Source organism: Onychostoma macrolepis, chromosome 12 (assembly GCF_012432095.1).
Source record: "Onychostoma macrolepis isolate SWU-2019 chromosome 12, ASM1243209v1, whole genome shotgun sequence".
NCBI classification, from domain to species: Eukaryota; Metazoa; Chordata; class Actinopteri; order Cypriniformes; family Cyprinidae; genus Onychostoma; species Onychostoma macrolepis.
In genome coordinates, this window is record NC_081166.1 from 13831263 (window position 1) to 13852679 (window position 21417).

General features: G+C 38.2%; 1 protein-coding gene across 1 annotated transcript in view; it reads right to left on the reverse strand.

Moving 5' to 3' along the window:
• mta3 (metastasis associated 1 family, member 3) overlaps nucleotides 1-20651 on the reverse strand; it is a 32417-nt gene extending 11766 nt beyond the window's left edge. The window contains 12 exon segments of the mRNA XM_058793523.1: nucleotides 516-637; nucleotides 815-873; nucleotides 1007-1081; nucleotides 3259-3447; nucleotides 3552-3651; nucleotides 4379-4481; nucleotides 9252-9369; nucleotides 9472-9535; nucleotides 11087-11213; nucleotides 12720-12813; nucleotides 18682-18749; nucleotides 20416-20651. Of these exon segments, the coding sequence (XP_058649506.1) occupies nucleotides 516-637; nucleotides 815-873; nucleotides 1007-1081; nucleotides 3259-3447; nucleotides 3552-3651; nucleotides 4379-4481; nucleotides 9252-9369; nucleotides 9472-9535; nucleotides 11087-11213; nucleotides 12720-12813; nucleotides 18682-18749; nucleotides 20416-20443 (1147 nt within the window). The 5' untranslated portion in view covers nucleotides 20444-20651.
• Nucleotides 20652-21417: the final 766 nt, after the last annotated feature.

A 21417-nucleotide genomic window follows, 5' to 3' on the forward strand; every position in this document is an offset into this window, starting at 1 on the left:
GAAAAATTATTTACCAGAATTTATTTAGCAGAAAAATAAAACATTTCATAGGGCCTTGTACAATTTTTGTTAAACTTTTAATAAGTTGGTGTTTAATATGGTAAGTTTCATGATTTATTTCATTAGATATGTTTTTTGATGAATAAAATGTAATTTAACCATTAAAATGAAGAAAGAGAAAAAAATAATTCAGAAGAATTAAAACAGAAAAAAATAAAATGGATTTCATAGGGCCCTACACAATGAAAGGATTAGGTGTCGCAGTGGGGAGTATAAAGTGTATTTCATCCCTCTCGAGTTCATTACTAAAAGGGAATATTGATCCAGACTAATCATTGCTGATCACATAGATTGTGATGCAGCAGCACTGATTGATCTGATTGGAAGATAAAAGGGTAAAAATGCAGTATCCAGCCCCATTGATTACAAAAGGTGTGGCATGCCCTCCGGGAGAAGCAGTGAATTGATTAGATGGCTGTGTTGACTGTAATTAGGCGAAGAGGGTCTTTACTCACCAAAACAGCTCTCACATGCGCGGCCGCCTCCAGCTGTGTGGAAACTGCCTGTGCCTGCTGCACCATTCACAGTAGCCATTTTGCCGTTACTGACGGAGATCTGGTTGGGATTGGGTTTGTTGCTGTGAGGCAAAAACCAAATTAGATTTCACACTATAATCTTTTACAAGAGGTTTATAAACATGCAAAATCGAAATCCGATCACAAGCAGCCACTGGAGATGCAGTTGAGACTGATACTAATATAAAGGACCATTGGAATCATGGTGTACATGGTATTTTAGAGATGCTAAAACTCACTATGTGGGGATGTAGACTTGCTTCAGTTTGCTCTCTGCTTCAGCTGCCTTCAGTCGTTTCTGTGCAAAATTATAAATATTAAGCTTAAAGCCAGATCAAAGACAGTCAGAGCAAACAGAGAAAGATTTCCAGATAATTCAAGATAATCTATTAAAGCACAGCATAACTATTTAAACTAAAAATGCTGCTCACCTGCTGAACATATCTGTCTGTGGTTTTCCACATGTAATAATACTCAATGATGCTGGTCAGCGACTTCCAAGGAAGCTGAAATAAAACACAGGTTGAGATGTCAAAAACTATAAAGAGGCGTTGTACTGAAGATACAGCTCTTGTCCTAATTCTTTAAGTGGTCGGAATTTATAGAATATTTATTTTGAGCATGTTATGTCTAGAATCGCATGCAGACGTGCATGATTATTCATGAGCACCTGCTGAGTGCAAGGAAACGTGCATGAAACGGGTGCAAAGAATTTAAGAAATCTTAATATAAAGCTGGCCGAGCCCCCACTTTTGGCCCACATCTATGCGAGGGTGAGCAGAGTATAAAAATGAACACAGAGGTGTTCTGGGCTGACAGCTGGTGTTAAGAAGAACATTTAGATTTACATCCTGAGGTGCTGCTATGTATTTTAATAGCTGGTTTCTCTGCCTTTCTTCTGGTTTTTGAACCCGACGAGGAATAAACTGAATTGTTTTAACCAAATAAAATAACGTTTAATAAAACAATGAGAAATACTGTGTTTTAACAGAAAGAGAGAAATTTAGCCTTTTTTCATCATCTGCAATCCCTTATCTTTATCTGTAGTAATTTTCCTCATTCTGTAAATGGGTATCTGGCAACATGCACTTTGGACATTTGACAAGGTGTTAAAAATGTAACCTACCATTTTCACAATTTTATGAATAATTATACAACACCAAGACCACTTGACATTTCAATACTTTGTAAATCCTTAAAACTACCTGTACAGAATGAATGCAGAATCAGCCAGGCAAGCTGAATTAGATATTCGAAACTTGCAATGGTCGATGATGTTTTAAACGTTTTGTATCCTCCTCTTCTATCTATTAATCACAGCACAAATCAATCACTATCGATGACTGCTTTAAGACAGAAAGGGAAACAAAGAGTAAGAGAAAACCAGTGCACCATTTAAACCACCCCACCAAGTTGATCTCTAAGGGACTATCTGGTGTTCTTGAACAAGTGATTCTTATTGTGTGCTACAAAGCGGCTCAGTAGAAGTGCAGTTGTTTTTCATTCCATTTTGAGAAATAAATTCCCAGAGTACAAAAATCCCATCTCTCAGAGCAATAGAAAACAGCTTTTCCTTCCGTTCACACCCTAACACCAAAGCTCTCACTCCAGCCCCCATACAAAGAAGTACCCTTGTCTCTGAATGAATGGATCAAATGTGCTCAAGTTAGGTCAAGAAGCAACACGCTCCAAATCAATCCCTTTCAGCTGGTCCAATCTTCCCATCGCTCAGCCTCAAATCACCTCAACTCTGCTGCTACTCTTCCATCCCTTCATTTGAAGTGTCGTTCTTTGCTTTGCTCCTCTAAACTGCCTCATTTCTGTTTTTCAACAGCACCACATGTAACAATCCAATTTAAACTGTTCTTTTCCCCTATAGCACCTTTCAAGACATCTTTCTGCTAGGGGTGAGAATCTTTAGGCATTTCATGATTGAATTCCAAATGATTCTCGATGCAGCGCAATCTTTTAGTAAATCATAGCAAAATTGTGTGTAAATATTGCACATAAAAGTACTAAAATATGTGACATTACACGTATACAATCATATCGACCATAAAATAAAAAAGTATTTTCACAGAGTTCAAGATTTTACCCTCTGCATGACTCATCTGTATGAGTACACTTCTGTACAAAAGTTTGGGCGAGTTTGATTTATTTCTTTTTTTTAAGAAATAAACTAAGCACAGAAGCATAAAATTGATCGATAATGAAAGAAAAAGCATTTAAATTGTTACAAAAAATGTCTATTTCAAAGAAATGCTGTTCTTTTGAACTTTCGATTCTTTAAAGAATCCTGAAAAAAACTGATCAGTTTCCACAAAAATACTAAGCAGCACAAATGTTTTCAACAACGATAAGAATCTTAAGCACCAATTTGGCATATCTGAATTATTTCTGAAGGATCATGTGACACTGAATATTGCAGTGATGGCCGCTGAAAATTCAGCTTGCCACCACAGGAATACATGACACAGGAATACATTTTGAAATTTATTTTAAATTATAATATTTCACAATATAAACTGTAGTTTTTTGATTAAATAAATGCTGCCTTGGTAAGCATAAGAAACAAATCTTATCGACCCCAAACTTTTGAACAATAGTGTTAGAATCAATTGAAAACGAATCAAAATGCATCAAATCAATTATTCCCCCACCTCTGCTTTCTGTGCATACTCACAAAGTCTTGCCGGATATCATTGAAGTCTTTGCCGTACTTCTCCAGCGCCTCCTCAAACAGGTTTGCCTCTGACGAGCTCCACTCCTCCATCTCATCCCGGCACAGCACGGGCCCGCCTTGAGGAACGAGCACGCTCAAAGCACTGGAGAGGTCATAGCCGTGCCGGTGCAGGGTGTCCATGGCATGGAACTTAAGAGAGCGAGATAGACAGATAGGGAGAGAATTAATCAGGTTTTTTTAACATCTCCAGTGGATATATGGAGCGAGACAGATGGTGCTGATGGGATGGGTACCAGTGTGATGTCTCGTGAGGCTGCCGCGGCGCTCATGTGTAAGCTGGGCTGTCTGACGGAGCTGCTGCAGTCCAACGCTCGAGCAAAAGTACCAACCGCTCTGCACACAGATCACCAGATTCATCATGCAAATTTAATTATGCCATCAGTTTCCTCGTTGACACAGTTTCCAGTGTTTTCTACAGCAGTGGTTCTCAACTGGCAGGTCACAACCCAAAAAACAGATCACAGGTCTGTTCTGATGGGGTCACGGAGAGAAGAGGGAAAAAATATGCAATTGTTTGGTGCAAATTTATCTGTAACGGCTAGGTATCGATACAGATTTCCTGATTTGATTTGATTCCAATTCGTAAGCTCTCAAGTCAATTAAATTGGGTATATTTAAAATATAATATCCCTTTTGCTATAAAGAATCAATATTTGGATCACAATGTGTTTTGTGCAGAGACTTATTGGCTGGTAATTTATTTATTTATTCACTTTTTAACCCCATGCCAGCATCAAGGCTATTTTCATGGTGATTATTGGCTGGCAAAGGCATGAAACCATTCAAACTCAAAAGATATTCAGAAACCAAACAAGACAAGTCAACTGTTTTTTTTTTGTTTTGTTTTTTTTAAACACAAGAAAATCAATATATAGTTCATGGTTATATTAATCAAATTTCAGTGTTTGACACTTGCATTTACTTCGGCAGATTTCTGTCCAATGTATAATCTTCACCCTGAAGCACAACAGTTAAAAATCGCAGTTTTAAAGGATACTAACATGCATGTTTGATTTATTAATATGGCATAGCTAAAATCTTGAAAGCATCAAAAACATACCGAGCAACCACAAGAAACTGGTCAATCTGTTTGTTGGTCAGCGGACACTCTGGGTCCCACATCTTCATCTCCAGTTTGGACTGGTCTCTGTCATCAGGCTCTCCTACAGAGAAAATGTCTTTAATCAGAGCTGGCTGTGTAAAACCAGAGGGTAAAATCTACCATTGACAATTCTGTCAAGACAAGCCAGGCAATTTGTTCCCATGGCAACGATGGGAATTAACACATAAATCAAACCTGGCGTTAGGTAATGATGGAAGACAGCCTGCTTAGCAAGATCATGAAGAACGATGATGATGACAGGTATTATCATCATCAGCCCACCAGTCTGTCATTTGAATGAAGAGCAGAGCACTTAATCCTGCATTGTGTAAATGCTGAACTATCAGTCGCTTTTGGATGAAAAAAGTATGCTAAACGAGAAGGTCAGAATGTGTAGGTTCAGATCAAATCTCCTTCCTTACCGTATAGCTATCACTTTGTATCCATATTGTCTACGTAGTTGGAAAAGTTTCCTATCTTCTAAAAGCAGAACTGAAAAATTATTCCCTCACAGACTGTCACTGGCCTCTCATTATAGATAATGGGAGCTGTTGACTGGACATTTTCGTAAGTTCGTGAGAGAGGAACAGGGTCACAGACTTAGTCATATTGGGATCACAGGCTGACAGAAGAGCAATTTCACACTTGACTGGTGAACATGGCGATACTGTAAATGTGCAGTATTCCTTGAGATGCGCCGGTGCTCACGATCCAAACTCAAAGTAAAATTGAGACACTGCAACTAAGCCAGCCAACCTCATGAGACTACTATTTACAGAGCAAACAGACTTCGCAGCTCAAACACAAAATAAATCACCTCCCAGCCCCCAAATATAAAGATACCTTACGAGTCTCATTTTAACTCGATCTGAAATCTGGTCTGGTCTGGTCTAAAGGCCCGGACACCAGACCAACATCAAAGAACTAGTGGATCATGCCGCCTGCATACTGGCCAAAAAGTTGAGCTTGAACACACCACAAAGACTACAGCCAACTAGCATGTACATTCTGCATCTGTGTGTGACAAAAAAAAAAAAAAAAAAAACTTTCCACACCAGCAGGTAACAGTAGTTCAGTTTCTTCTTGTGCACCGTTTTGCTAAGCTGACCAGCTCATTCAACATACCAAATTGGCTAAAGAGCCACCAATGGAAATCTGACTAGTGACTACAATGCAGATTAAACCACAAAAACTACACCAACAGATGATAAAAGATGCTGATTAAAAGAATACAAACAATGTGTGTGGGGAAACATTCTTGTCATATTCTTGTAGGCTACACAGACAAAACTAGTTAAATGGGTCATGACTTTTGGCTTATAAGAGGTCTTTGTACCATTAAAATATCCTGCCATTAAAAGTTTTATAGCTTAAAACAAAAAAACAATTCATTTAATCATGGTGCCAGATGACGTCAAGGGCGCACAAACATTTGCATAAACACTGCCTCCAGAGCAAAACATCAACAAACAGTCATCTCACCACAGGCAACGCCCACTGGCGTTCGGTCCCTTAACAGCTTGACACTTGATCATGCTGAATGCGGTCACTTCAAAAGCAATTAGAAATTACAATCACTGCCACTATCTTGTCAACACTGGATACAATAAACAGATCCGAGTTTGCGTCGGACACAGTCCACGTACTCGAGTCTTTTGTCAGGACACATGGAGTGAAAGAACATTCATTTTGATGCGTTTGGTTTAACAGCTTGTTCTCGTCTTTGTACAGATATCAGATGAATCCCAGCGTATGGAACAAGTGGAGAGTTTATTTTTAAATGGCAGCCCGGATCATGTCTGAGGATTTTGTTTAGTAAACGAGGCACAGTCAGTGTCATAGAGAGTTCACAAAGAAACATTTGTTGAAAGAAGCGGTACTAGATCTGAGTGCAGCTGCATCACAAACCGTAAATAAATGATTTCATAATGCTTTGTCTGGAAATAACCATTTTATTTTAATCATGTTTTCAAAACACTGGGCGGAGCATTGATACTGTTCACTATGCAATGACATTAGCAAATCATATAGGGGTGTAACGATTCACTCGTTTTCTCGATGCAGCGATTACAAACCCTGACGAATGCATCGATCTTGAAACATGGATCGTCGATTTCAGACAGTAATCGATTTAAAACGCTAAGAATCGAATGAATCGCGAATTCAATGCTTTCAAAATATATACTCATTAAATTACTACAAGCCTAAATAATGGAGACCTTGAACAGTGTTCGTGACTCACATCTCTCCGTCACGCGCTCCACTATTTACCGCCTGTCACAGGATTGCGCTCGCGCTCCATTCGTCTCATTGACACATTTTTTGAGCAGCTGATGTGTGATCTCTCCTTAGGACTCATGGCCAGTAATGCTAAAGTGAAGTAGTTTTAGTTTTCTGTAGTTTTTCAATGGCTCTCGGTCATACCGACGACGTTACCTGAGGCTGAGCAGTCGAAGGCTGTGCATTTATTGCATGGAGCAGAAATGTAAGCGTCTAAACTCTAAAGCATACGCACAGTTCCACCGAATGATAAATGTGTTTTAACAATGTCGTTGAACCGAATATACGAAGGAAACTTAAATAACCACAGCATTAACAAAAACCTTGAAATAAGAGCGCGAGGTTTAGCCTATCTGTTAATCAGATGCATGAAAGTAGCGTTTGTTGCTATAGCAAACAGACATCGGGCGCTTTTTCTTTCAGAATCATCATTTGCCGATGGAGAGGAAAAGTTAAATACGATAGCATTTTATTTTATGAAAATGAGATGAAGTTTTCGCACTGAAAGAGAAGTGATCTCTTTATAAAACAATCATAAAATTACCATTAGGAAAAAAAATATAGATTACAAATGATTGATTATTGTCCAGCAGTGTAATTGATTTCTTATAGCAAATTCAATGTAAGAGATAAGAAAATTATTTCTTGTATTTATTATTATTATTATTTTACATGAAATTATTGTATTTGACATTTCTATCACTTCTGAAATGATGGCTATGCACCTGGTGTGACAAAATGTTAGCCTATACATAATACTTTTAAAGCTCTTTTTTAAAATCTTGGCTTACATAAATTTCTACATATGCCATGTCATGCCATAGCATTGCATCATCAAACTAGCATCTAACAATGGACAAGTGTTTTTTTTTTCTCTCTAACCAATGGTTCTCTAACCATAATGGCTGCTGTGTAATTTGCCCCCTGTGAATGCACTTAAAGAATGCAGAATCGAATCGTTAATTGAATCGAATTTAATTGTGAATCGAATCGATTCGCTGTCTACCCAAAGATTCACAGCCCTAAAATCATAAAGGCAGACTACTTGCATGCCTTAAAGGACACGCCCCTTAAAACAGGTCATTTTAGACAGAGGGTCAGAATGAGGGTTGAAAATAATCATTTTTCCATTTTTTTTTTTTTTGGTTCAAAAAACTATTAACATAAGCAAACCTCAAGGAACATTAAAATAATTTTTAGAAATCCATGTCATGGCCCTTTAAGAGCCATTCATGAATTAGCCATAGCCATATCACCCTGCAGCCCAAGACTGGTTGCCCATGGAAGCTAAGCAGGGCTGAGCCTGGTCAGTACCTGGATGGGAGACCTCCTGGGAAAACTAGGTTGCTGCTGGAAGAGGTGTTAGTGAGGCCAGCAGGGGGTGCTCACCCTGCAGTCTGTGTGGGTCCTAACGCCCCAGTATAGTGACGGGGACACTATACTGTAAAAAAGCACCGTCTTTCAGATGAAACGTTAAACCGAGGTCCTGACTCTCTGTGGTCATTAAAAATCCCATGACACTCATCGTAAAGAGTAGGGGTGTAACCCCGGTGTCCTGGCCAAATTCCCTCCACTGGCCCTTGTCAATCATGGCTTCCCAATAATCCCCATCCACTTGATTGGCTCTACGACACTAGCCAATCCTCTCCACCTGTAGCTTGTGTGTGGCGAGCGCACTGGCACCGTTGTCCTGTGGCTGCCGTCGCATCATCCAAGTGGATGCTGTGCACTGGTGGTGGTTGAGGAGAGACCCCCCCCCCACATGATTGTAAAGCGCTTTGGGTGTATTGCAATACACATTAAAGCGCTATATAAATGCCTCATTCATTCATATAGTTTATTGCTTTATATGCATTAGAAAATTAAGATTTCACATTGGTTTTCTTAGTAGCATGAAGAACAAAATGATTATTAAAAATAGGAATAAATTATATAAAAAGCAAGCAAAAGAACATCCCCATCACTGAAGTGGCCCATAACTTCAGTCTAGCACATGGTCATGGACTTATGTACAAAAAAACTCCCATTATAATCACTGAAGATGTCTACACTGGGAAATTAATCTCTTGTTTACATTGTATCGGCATTTTGTTGTTTATAAAGAGAGAATCATTGAGTGCACAATTCAGTCACTGAGAGCGTGCTCTGAAAAAACCTGTGTTTTCAAAGGATTTCTTTAAATCACCAGTGACTAATCTAAATTGGCCACTGCATTCATATGCTCAACAGAAATGTGTGAGATTGGTTATAATGCTCAACACTGCCAAAAAAGCAAAAGTTAAAGAAATCTTTGATGCAATGTGTGCACATCTAAATATAATGCCACAAATTCATTTTCACATTTCACCCTGTCTCAGAAACCTCTGCAAATAGACTGCACTGGACTTTTCATATTTGCTCCACCAGCCAAGCAAACCTAACTCTGACTTATTGACTTGTGCTCGCACCAAAATCTCTAGTTTGAGCTTTGTCACAGTGACAAAAACAGTAGAGCCAAATATTCATAATATTTCAACTAAACTGACACCCATAATAAATAAAACACACTAACCTTCCTGTAGCATTTCAGGGACATCAGCCTGAAAGCGTGGACCAACACGAATCTCCCCCTTGTCGGCCAATAGCGTCTTCTGTGTGGGGTCGTACACCAATGAATAAAAAAATGTGTCCTGAGAGAGAAAGAGGGAGCAAATGCAGCAGACAAAAAAGTACTTAAATTAGACAACTGTTCAACTTAAGATTCAAAACATTTAAAGTAAAAACCTGCATACCTCTTTCTCCAGGTAGGAGAGCACGGCTTCTGTCTCGTTCAGGAGGGCCACACTGCACTTCCCCCTATTTTCACAACCCCAAAAGAAAAAAAAAAAAAAGATAATAAATGATTAAACACGCAGCCCCATGTGTTATGTTCTGCATCCAGCTGTCTCCACAGATCCTCTAATCCACAGCACAGTTAAACGGAGGAGGAAGGGGGAGACACTAGGTGCAAGATTACAGAAGAACGTGTGAGTGTGTGATGGTGACATGAGCAAAGATGAAAAGGTGAGAAAAGAGCAGATGGGTGAGAAGACTATAATAAAATTCAGGAAATTAAAGGAGATAGGGTACAGACAGGAAACAGATAAGAGACAGACACAGACAATGAGAAAGTGCTGAACAGAAACGTTATAGAGCTATTGAAGAGTGGAAAACTGATGCTAATCACTCTGTGCTCCTCCGAATGAGCGTTTAACCATGAACACTGCCACGTCGACATCCAACCTGCACTGTTAGGGAAGCGACTTTGAAACTGAAGCTTGCCAAGATACTAATTTAAAGGGGCAGTGCCAGCAAACAGCAAAAACAACTGTGAAAGTAAACAGACTAGCTTTATTACACTTTTATTTGAGCAGAATCTCTCAGTAGAAATCACTACAACTTGCATGTTTTAATGTAGATAGAGCTTGCACGTGGTTGCTAGGTTGGGGGGGGGGGTATATAGTTATATTAACAATCTTAATAAAGGTGTACTACATTAAAAATAAAGATTAAGAATATTATTTTTATTTTTTATTCATTTAGAAGGCACCAATAAACAGCTTCTTCTTGGACAAAGTAGCTTGTCACTCAAAAGGTTACAGTTTTTTGAAAACAACTGAGCTATTTAAAACCCCATTTGTGATTGGTTGGAAAACAACAGATAGTCCTGCCTAGGAGAAAATATTTTAACATTAAAAAATGACCATTGGCGAATATATCACAGTAACTCAAATTCAGCCGGTGCATAAATCACAATTAAGACTGACTCTTATGTATGCAGAATTTAAGTTGACACATGAATTGTTCTTCTTTATTGGGTGACAGAGCTAAAAAAAAATAAAATAAAAAAATAATAAAACTGAACTCCATCTTGACATGTGTCCAGTTCCACACAAAATACATTAGCCCCTGTAAAGGCCAGCTAGCCTCCTACAATGACTGCTCAATATTTATGGATCACAGAAGCCAAAAGAAAAAAATGAAACAAAGAAAGAAGAAAGGGAGTGACATTTCCTTTATTTGGAGGCCAATATCAATTTCAGTGAGCACAGTAGGCCTCTCCAAACCTCGGCACCACCACTAATGTTTCTCATAGGAGGCTTCCCTTTGATTAGAACCACTGCCACCAGGCTCCAGGCTGCTAATGCATTTATCACCTGAATCACAGCGGGTACTACAAAAGCCCTGGGGTGCCACTGGCCAGCTAAAGAATAGATGCAGGACTGTGACTCAAAGGCTGGGGTTGTGCTGTGATATATGGGGGCTGTTATCTTACCTTAACTGCCCTCTGAAAATGTGAACTAAAGATTAAATGGCACGTTTTGCTCTATCAGATACTTAGAAACATGGATGTGTGGGTGGGTTTACCTGATGTGTGTGGCGGGGAGGGATTCGTACTGGCGTGAAAGGAAAAGCTCTCTGTGGCGGAGTTGATGTTTCTGTTTTTCACTGAGTTCGGGCTCTGAGGGGCTTTCCTTCTCTTCTTCCAGGTCCTCTGTATGCAGGGAATTAATAATTTGTCAAAGGCATGGCCACACATACAGTATATAAATGAGAAAAACATGTATTTACTTTACAGACAGTTTGCATTAGTGGCCACATTAAAAGAGGATATCAACCAAATCAGCCGAATGCAAATACTTTTTGCATACACAAAACAGAAGTTAAAGATGACAGCCTTCTTATTGCCATTTGGTGTTTATTGTGCTGTGTTGTGACCAACATAAATGATTAAAGTGTAATTTACTGCAAATTGTAGACTTTGGAGTACCATGACAGTTTTTTTTTCTTTCAGAATCTGTATTTGGTTAGATGATTGGATGCACATTTGAAGCAAATTTGAGTTTTTGGAAAGCAATATTCCAATTACATAATTCCAATAATCCAATTACATTATTACATACATAAGTAATAAAAACAGTTGCACCTAATAACTTTAAACAATATTAGGTAGTACAACTGTTTTCAACATTGACATTATTAAGAAATGGTTCTTGAGCAGCAAATCATCATAAGAAAATTCAGCTTTGCATCACAGGAATAAATTAAGTTTTAAAACACATTAAAATAAAACTATTGAAATTGTCCTAATAGTTCACAATACTACTGTTTTCATTGTATTTTTGATCAAATACTCTAAATGCAGCCTTACAGACGTCAAGAGACTTCTTTAAAAAAAATAAAATAAAAATTTATTGACCCCAAAATTGTATAATGGTAGTGTAAATTGCTTAATAAATAATTATGCCAATTAATTAACACAGCTTAATTGCATGGCTGTTTATTGTTGCCAATAAATATTTTATAATAGCTTTGAATGTGGCTAGACCAAAACAGATTTTAGAGCTAGATCAGTTTTATAACAGTACTCGATTTTGATTCAAACACAATTGATGTTGGCAGTTGTCTGAAAACAGTGAGAGGCAGCCGGTGTTGGCTGGATTGCTTTAGCTTAAAAATATGTCTAACAAACAGTTCCTACATGAAACTGCAAACAAGAATTGTTCAGGTCGACTTTGTTTACTTTACTGGAAATGGTACAATTCAGTAATATGCAAGCATGTGATGACTACCACATTCTGTGCTACTACTTATCAAACTCAGTAGTGGTCTTAGACATCAAACCCATAAATTTATCTCACTTATCCTTCTCCTACGGTCTTTCATTTAGTCAACACTGAAACGCATCGAATCAAGAAAAACTGCTCATATTGTGACCAGTTCATCAAAACAAATTTGTTGAGGGCCCCTGAAACAATAGGAAATCAGGAAGCCCTGCTGCCCAATTACGGGCATCTGGTTCTGGTACTCCAGTGATTACAGCTCCCCTGCTAACTTACACAGGCACCAGAAGACAGACGCATACGCATATACATGAGCAATTTCAAATGACTTATCATTATCATGCTAATGACCACTCATGCATGCCACGTCACAAGCCGCCCTTGGTTTCCTTGACAATACATTCACATTGCCCTGGAAAACACTCAAGTTCACTCACTTGCGTGTTTGTCAGCGAGCTGGATGAGGCTCTGAGAGATGTCCCTTCTCCTGTAGAAACAAACCACCTTTGCCTCCACATTGCCGCTTGCAGTCTGAAAGGAGTGACAAACAGGGTCATCTTGAGGGAACTTCATACAGTATCTGGGGACAGTGAACCTAACACCTCTGTTAATCAATACTGAAAAAGCTCGAACCTGAGGTTGCAGTCTATTATGTTTAATCAGCAGTGCAGTGTTGAATTTATCAACACCTGCTGTGTCTGCACTCCGAGGAGTAATCGAAAAAAAAAACGACAACAGTAGACAAGGTTAAAAGGAGCATGTGACAATATACACCTGATAAATACAAGATTCAATTTGGTACAGAGTAATTCAACAAGATAAACAAAATGTTTATGGCTGTTAATCAATGAAAACTTCTAACACAATTAGACACATGATATTAGGACTGGGCAGTATGACAATATGCATCATGGCAACAATATGAAATTGATAGAAATTGTGTATACAGTTTTCATACACCTTGCAGAATCTGCAAAATGTTCATTATTTTACCAAAATAAGAGGGATCATACAAGATGCATGTTATTGTTTATTTAGTACTGACCTGAATAAGATATTTCACATAAAAGATGTTTACATATATTCCACAAGAGAAAATAATTGAATTTATAAAAATAACCCCGTTCAAAAGTTTACATAAGGCGCTTTTCCACCGAAATTACCTGGAACAATTTGTCCCAGGAACTTTTTTTATAGTCTGGTGGTCCTGTTGGGATACATGAGCACTGAGCGCCCGCTGATCACGTGGATCTCACGTCTCCGAAATCAGCAAAGCACATTTTCTTTATAAATAAACCGCAGATTTGAGTTTTAAACAACTACATTCTCGCCTAAAATTCTTTTAAAACTACATTTCATGACACAATAACAGTAATATTGTAAAAAATGATGTGAATATATGGTGGTTGAAATACGATGCTGCGTGAACTCAACCAATCAGCATATTCAGCGCCCAAGTCTCGCCCTCAAAAGTTCCTGACCTTTGAAGAAGTACTACCTCACGAGCAGGGACTTTCTGAGGGGCAAATTTCACTGAGGAAACACACCGAGTACCGGCCCAAAGTCCCTAGTTCCTGGGGAAAGCTCCTGCAGTGGAAACGGGGCTATACACTTGATTCTTAAAGGTGCCATAGAATGGAAAACTGTATTTACCTTGGCATAGTTGAATAAAAAGAGTTGATGAAAGAGAAATGACATACTGTGAGCCTCAAACACCATTGTTTCCTCCTTATGTAAATCTCAATAAAAAAATAAAATAAAAAAACACTGAAAAATAGGCAAATCACAACATAACACCGACTGTGACATAACAGTCGGGATCACTAATAGTTACGCCCCCAACATTTGCATATACCAGCCCATGTTCTATGCCAAATGCCAGCCGAACCTGCACAGCCGAATCATCAGAAGCTCTGCAGGTATTGTGAAGAAACAAGCGAGGACAACAGCGAAAATGGCAGATCATGGAAATAAATGTTATGTTCCAGGCTGTGCAGGGGATGTGATGTGCAGGGATGGGTTGGTGTCTGTATTCAGAAAGGCACGGAAAGCAAATAACGCGTTCTAATAAAATAATGTGAGCCACTAAAGGGACATGATTAGCTCCTTGCTAGCGGTAGCCTGTTACATTGTAGTACATAAGATTTCACTTACCACATAAACAGAGCAAGGAGAGATGACTGAGGATGATGGCGAATTATTTACAGATCCTGAGCACCACTGATAAGCATCTGATCTTGTAAAATGTGTGGTAAGTACTGCCGCTCCATAGTATAAACAGAGTTTGTGCGATGGCGAATCTCGAAAGCGAAAGTGAATGTAAAAAGCGATCGTGCATTTGAAAGCAGTTTCAGTTAATAGCGGCTCACTGATGCCCGCATTTTATATACAGTATAATTACCCAAAGATATAAATGCGAGAGAGAGTATTTAAATATATATTTTCCTCCCTGTGTTTCCTTCCCGCTGTGAGCTACTGAAATGAGCCACACTGTGAAACAGCCAATCAGAGCAGAGCCACACTGTGAAACAGCCAATCAGAGCAGAGCTGCACTGTGAAACAGCCAATCAGAGCAGAGCTCAACATTATCATTCATGACCCTTCCAAATAAGCCAATAACAGACCATTTCATTCTAGGGAGAAATCCTAGGGTTGTAAATGCACATGTAAAACAGTTTCTCGAGAATTTTTGCCCTTACCTAAGCCACATACCTTCTATGTAGATATCACAGAATAATTTAAAATATTGTATCAATGCATTCTATGGCACCTTTAATACTGTGTTGTTACCTGAATGATCCACAGCTGTGTTGTTTTATTTAGTGATAGAGTCCCTTGTCGGGGGGTGAAAACTTTTGAACAAAATAAAAGGTGTACACATTTTTCTTATTTTGCCTAAATATCATATTTTTTTCACTTAGTACTGCCCTTCAGAAGCTACAGAAGATACCTACATGTTTCCCAAAAGACAAAATAAGTTAAGTTTACCCTGATCGTCAAATTTAAAAAGTTCACACCCTCGGCGCTTAATGCATCGTTTTTCCTTCTGGAGCATCAGTGAGCGTACAGTCATACAGTCATTGTTGGAAAGGGTTCCAATACACAAAAAAGCTAGAAAACCAAAGAATTTGTGGGACCTGAAGGATTTTTCTGAAGAACAGCAGGCAGTTTAACTGTTCAGGACAAACAAGGGACTCATGAATAACTATCACTATAAAAAAATAAATAAATAAAACTGTGGATCACACAGAATTAAGAATCAAGTGTATGTAACCTTTTGAACGGGGTCATTTTTATAAATTCAACTATTATTGTCTCTTGTGGAACGTAAACATTTTATGTGAAATATCTTAGTGCCGTTAAAAGGTTTTTGCCCCCTTCCTGTTTTTAAATTTTTTTTGCATGTGTCACACTTAAAAGATTCAGATCAAACAAATGTTATTACACATTACAAATTTTAGATTACACAAAGATAACTCAAGTAAACACAAAATGCAGTTTTTAAATGATGATTTCATTTATTAAGGGAAAAAAGCTGTCCAAACCCACCTGTCCCTACGTGAAAAATGAATTGCCCCCTCGTTAAATCATGAAAGAACTGAGATTAACCACATTATGTTCGAAAGCCGAGTTAAATTTCACTAGCCACAGCCAGGCCTGATTACTGCCAGACCTGTTGAATGAAGAAATCACTTAAATAGAACCTGTCTGACAAAGTGAAGCATGCTTAAAGAGACGCATCATGCCGCGATGTAAAGAAATTCAAGAACAGATGAGAAACAAAATAGTTGACACGTATCAGTCTGGAAAGGGTTATAAAGCCATTTCTAAGGCTTTGGGACTCCAGCAAACCACGGTCAGAGCCATTATCCACAAATGGAGAAAACTTGGAACAGTGGTGAACCTTCCCAGGAGTGGCCGGCCTACCAAAATTACTAAACATCTAAAGAACTGCAGGCCTCACTTGCCTCAATTAAGGTCAGTTTTCATGATTCAACAATAAGAAAGAGACTGGGCAAAAACAGCATCCATGGGAGAGTTCCAAAGCAAAAGCAACTGCTGACCAAAAAGAACACAAAGGCTCGTCTCACATTTGCCAAAATATATCTTGATTGTCGCCAAGACTTTTGGGCAAATATTCTGTGGTCTGAAGCGACAAAAGTTGAACTTTTTGGAAGGTATGTGTCCCGTTACATCTGGCATAAAACCAACACAGCATTTCATAAAAAGAACATCATACCAACAGTCAAACATGGCGGTGGTAGTGTGTTGGTCTGAGGCTGCTTTGCAGCTTCAGGACCTGGACGACCTGCCATAATTGATGGAAACATGAATTCTGCACTCTATCAGAAAATCCTGAAGGAGAACTTCCAGCCGTCAGTTTGTGACCTCAAGCTCAAGCGCACTTGGGTTATGCAGCAGGACAATGATCTCAAAAACACCAGCAAGTCCACCTCTGAATGGCTCAAGAAAAACAAAATTAAGGTTTTGGAGTGGACAAGTCAAAGTCCAGACTTAAATCCGATTGAGATGTTGTGGCATGATGTTAAACGGTCCATTCATGCTCGACAACAGTCCAATGTGGCTGAATTAAAACAATTCTGCAAAGAAGCGTGGGCCAAATTTCCTCCACAGCGATGTGAAAGACTCATTGCCAGTTATCGCAAATGCTTGATTGCAGTTGTTGCTGCAAAGGGTGGAACAACCAGTTATTAGATTTAGGGGGCAATTACTTTTTCACGTAGTGCCAAGCAGGTTTGGACAGGTTTGTGTAATATTAACATTTGTTTGATGATCTGAATCATTCAAGTGAGACAAATGTGCAAAAAAAAAAAAAAAAACAGGAAGGGGCCAAAGACTTTTCACACCACTGTATTCAGGTCAGTACTAAAAAAAATAACACGGATTTTGTATGATCCCTCTTATTTTGGTAAAATAATTAACAAGGTGTATGTAAACCTCAACTGTATATTGTGGTATTTAAATATATCGACATAGCGAAGGACTGTTTTAAGTTGACACATTACAAGAAAACATGAAAGACAAAAAGTGCAGGATGTGCTTGAAGTTAAAGAGTTAAGCACAAATTGCAAAAAACAAACTCTGCTTTTGAGAATATTTTTGAATATTTGAATATTTTTGACTGAATACCTTTTGTAGTTTTTATAAGAATAAATGCATATTTAATTTGTGTAGTGAAGACTGAGATGTTTTATTTTTACATTTCATTATTTGATTTCTTACTCGAATGCTACTGTAAAATAGACCTAACGTACCTGAAAAATGTAATTTTCTTATTGCATTTGTATTATTGTTTGTCATGTCCATCTTATATCTTATTTATAATAACAGAGGAAAATTATACAAAAAAATATATATGATATATATCATTATCATTAATTAAAATTAAATAATAAACTCGTATAGTGAAATAAGATTGGTCATATCACCCACCCCAACAAGATATGCAAGTTAAATTAATTGAATCTACTTTCAATTAATCACATAAATCAATATTTGCTTGGAAAATCCCCATATGAAGATAAATTGATAATTTTACTAAATTAAAATGTTAAACTGACAGTTCTGAACCAAGTATAATAAAATTCACCAGACATACAACAAAGCCAGCATGTACAATGGGACTGCATTTACACATCTTTTCCATAAAAAAGGCTTAAAGTTACTTACTTTCTTTTCTGTATATTTGATGCTACTTATTTTCTTTAAGTATGCAATCAGTATCCCAAAAGGCTACTTTCTACTATTGTAAAGGACTATCAATTTCTAGAAGTGGTTGAGGGAGAAGGATAATGTAGACTGAATGAATCTCAATGGCCACAGGTTGATTGTTCGGATGCCAAGTAGAATAATAATCTGCAAGCGAACTGAATTTGCCGGACAACTGAATCCTCTCTTCTGACAAATATGTCAAACGTTGCCAGAAGAAGTGATGACTAACAGATGAGAATATTGTGCAGTGAAGCACGCTGACAAAAAATTATTTCGCATTGTGCATTATGAGTTATGCTAAACCTGGAGTGCTTAAAATCCCTCAGCATTTAATATTTAAAGAGCTGAATCTTGTTTTATCATAATACAGACATCTTACAAAAAAACAAAAGATGTCAGCTTCACACCACAGCCTACTTCTCTAAGGGACCCCAGGATGCAGTCTGCTGCTTTGTGATCTCGCACAGACACAGTTTCTCAGCAAACAAGTGTTGGAGATATGACAGACCGAAGGGAGAAGTGCACAGAAATGCAAGTAATTTGGCTTTGGGCGAGGTGGCTGAGCTTCTTGTGTCGATGTCATGACAATGTTTTGTCAACACCCTACCAGTACACCCACTGTCCACCAACCCAGACTTTTCCCTCCCAGCCCTGAGGTAAATGTACCTTATTCAGTTCCTCTATTCTCCTGATCAGATAAGGGTTGCTTGAAGAATTCTCAAAGAAGACATAATCTGCAGAAGAAGATAAAAAGCACTGGATTATTTTGTTATCGATATAAAAACCACATTTTAGGGCTTGGCTGACAGTTAGGAGTCTTAATAAATTCACATTGCATAAAAACAGTGTATCTCCTTATCCTTGGTATATTAAAAATGTTGTATTACATATGCAATCTATCACCACAACATATTTCCTATATGTGGAAATTTTACCAAATACAGAACCATTCATGATGTGAAATTTGGTGTAAATACAGTTCAAAACAATACAGCCTACTGGGGCCAGATTTAACTGGTTACCAGTTCATTCATTCATTTAATATAGGGGGAAAATGAACATTTTCATAATAACCGCTGGGCATTTAATATAAGAAAACCCTCACCAAAAAGTATTTTTAGGTAAATGGTCTCTCCCTCACAGACTGAAATAATGGATAATGAATAAAGTATTTATAAAGTGCAAGGTATTAAAGATAAAACTACCTTTTGAATTAAGTAATACCGCCAATACTTATGTTTAGATAACGAAAGAAATTCCTAGAGCATTTTATAACGCACTACTGGGTCTGGTTTATATATATATTTTTAAATACCCTACAACATACAGAAACTATGAGTCTTAGACTTTAGACTTGGCCTTGGACTGAGTTTAAGTAATGAATTGTTCATGTCTGGTATACATGTAGAAAACACTTTCTCTCAAAAGCAAGGCAAAGATGAAGAATATGCAACTGCATGCTTGCAAACAAACACTTAATTCATGCAAACAACCGTATTCTGTTTATGGCCTTTCGAGACACATTCCGATACATGCATCTACGGCATAACCGAGCACACACACAAGCAAAGGGTCACTTTAAAACCGTGCAATGTAATAATTTTTACCCCCCAGACGCTCCATTCAAACGTCAGTGAATTCACAAAAAGTCTGCTCGAGATGTAAAATCGTTTTAAATGGAACTGCATTAACGGCGCCATGAAACAATGTCAAATTCCGCGGCGTGTAGCCGGCTAATTGCACAAACAAACGACACGACGGTTTTATATTAAAACGTGTTTATGATTAGACGCATGACAACAAATACACTTCAAAATAGTGCACATTCACAATGTTTCAGCAAATAAGTGGGCAGAAGTTCACTGTGGTTTCTCTGTGGAAAACCGAGTGAGGGGTTGTTGTTAAATGCTAGCTCGCTTTGCTAACGTTACCTTGCATGCCGATTGAGGACCCGTAACTAATGGATACGTGCCAAAAAATGAGACAAATGATCACAAAGAAAAGCATCGGCGTCAAAAATCGGCATGGCTAGGTCCCAAGCACAGCTCGCTTTTCTCCCGTAAGATCAAAGCCAAAAGAAACGTGCTCTGTATATGTGTTTCCGTGTTTTACATACAGTAATGATTATTTGTTTATGATGTGGCTAGCTAGCAACATAGCCTGCTTGCTAATATGCTAGTGCGGCTATGATAGTTTAAGAGGCCTGACCTACATCAGAACCCAAAATATTCTCCATCCACGTTATCGCTTTCTTTTGCACAGACACTGTACGTGTTAAGAGTTTAAAAGTGAGCGGCCGGTTGCGGCAATTCCGTTGAAACGAGTTCCTGCCTCCCAGACAGGTCTTGCGGTGGTGCCTGTGTTTTGACTTGCGTTAATTCAGAATATAGACGGACATACCTCCGACCCGGTACATGTTGGCCGCCATTTCTGCCCTCCCGGAGTGTTAAAAAAACCAAACCATAAACTAAAATAAAAACAAAATAAATATGTGACTCAAAACGACATCTACGTCCTGTGACCTGTTAAAAAGCAATCTGGCTTAAGATGTTTTAAATATGGGGGATGGACCTCAGTAAGAATAGGAGATTTTTTGGAGCCCCCCTCCCGAGATTCACAGTACAATACAGTAACTCACTCACGCGCTAGAAAAGGCTCGAGCGCAGCGGCTTCCTGATGATGAGAGAGGAGGAGAGAAAAGAGGGAGGGAAGGAGGAGGGTGAATCAAGTCTACAGACTGCACCCTCAACTTGACACTCATGGCTGTTTTACACAGAGCTTGAAATTAATCTTGGTTAATGTATTTTTTGTAAGTAATATTTAAAATAAACATAGTTCATAGACTGTAATATTTGCCGATGTAAATTTTTTTACTGTGACAATAAATATTTAAAGGCGTTTTACTCCAGGTAGGCTATATTCTTGATTCAACATTTAAAAATATTTAAGATAAGATAAAAGACAAACGTAAGATCATCTCAGTAACGAATCAGCACGTGTGAGTGAGTTGTTCGAATCATTAAGACTGAATTGATTCATGAATCGATTCAGACCTGGACCTGTTGGAATAATTCGGATCAAAAGACTCTTTTTGTATTCTAATTCATTCATTGAAAAATTAGAAATGTAAATTAAACTTGGTTCATGTAAATTTCTTTAAAATCATTGTTGTGCATAGTTGACTTAAAACAGGTAGCCTGCAAGCACAGTAGCAATAAATCCGTCCAGTGGATACTCTCCAAAATGACTCTGAAAGTCCTTATTTTTGTTTTCTTTGCAAAGTATTGTCGTAGCTTCGTAGTAAAATTACGGTTAAACCCCTGATGTCACATGGATTATTTTACTGATCTCCTTGCTACGTTTGGACGTTGATCGTGTTAATTCCATTGCTGTCTATGGGAG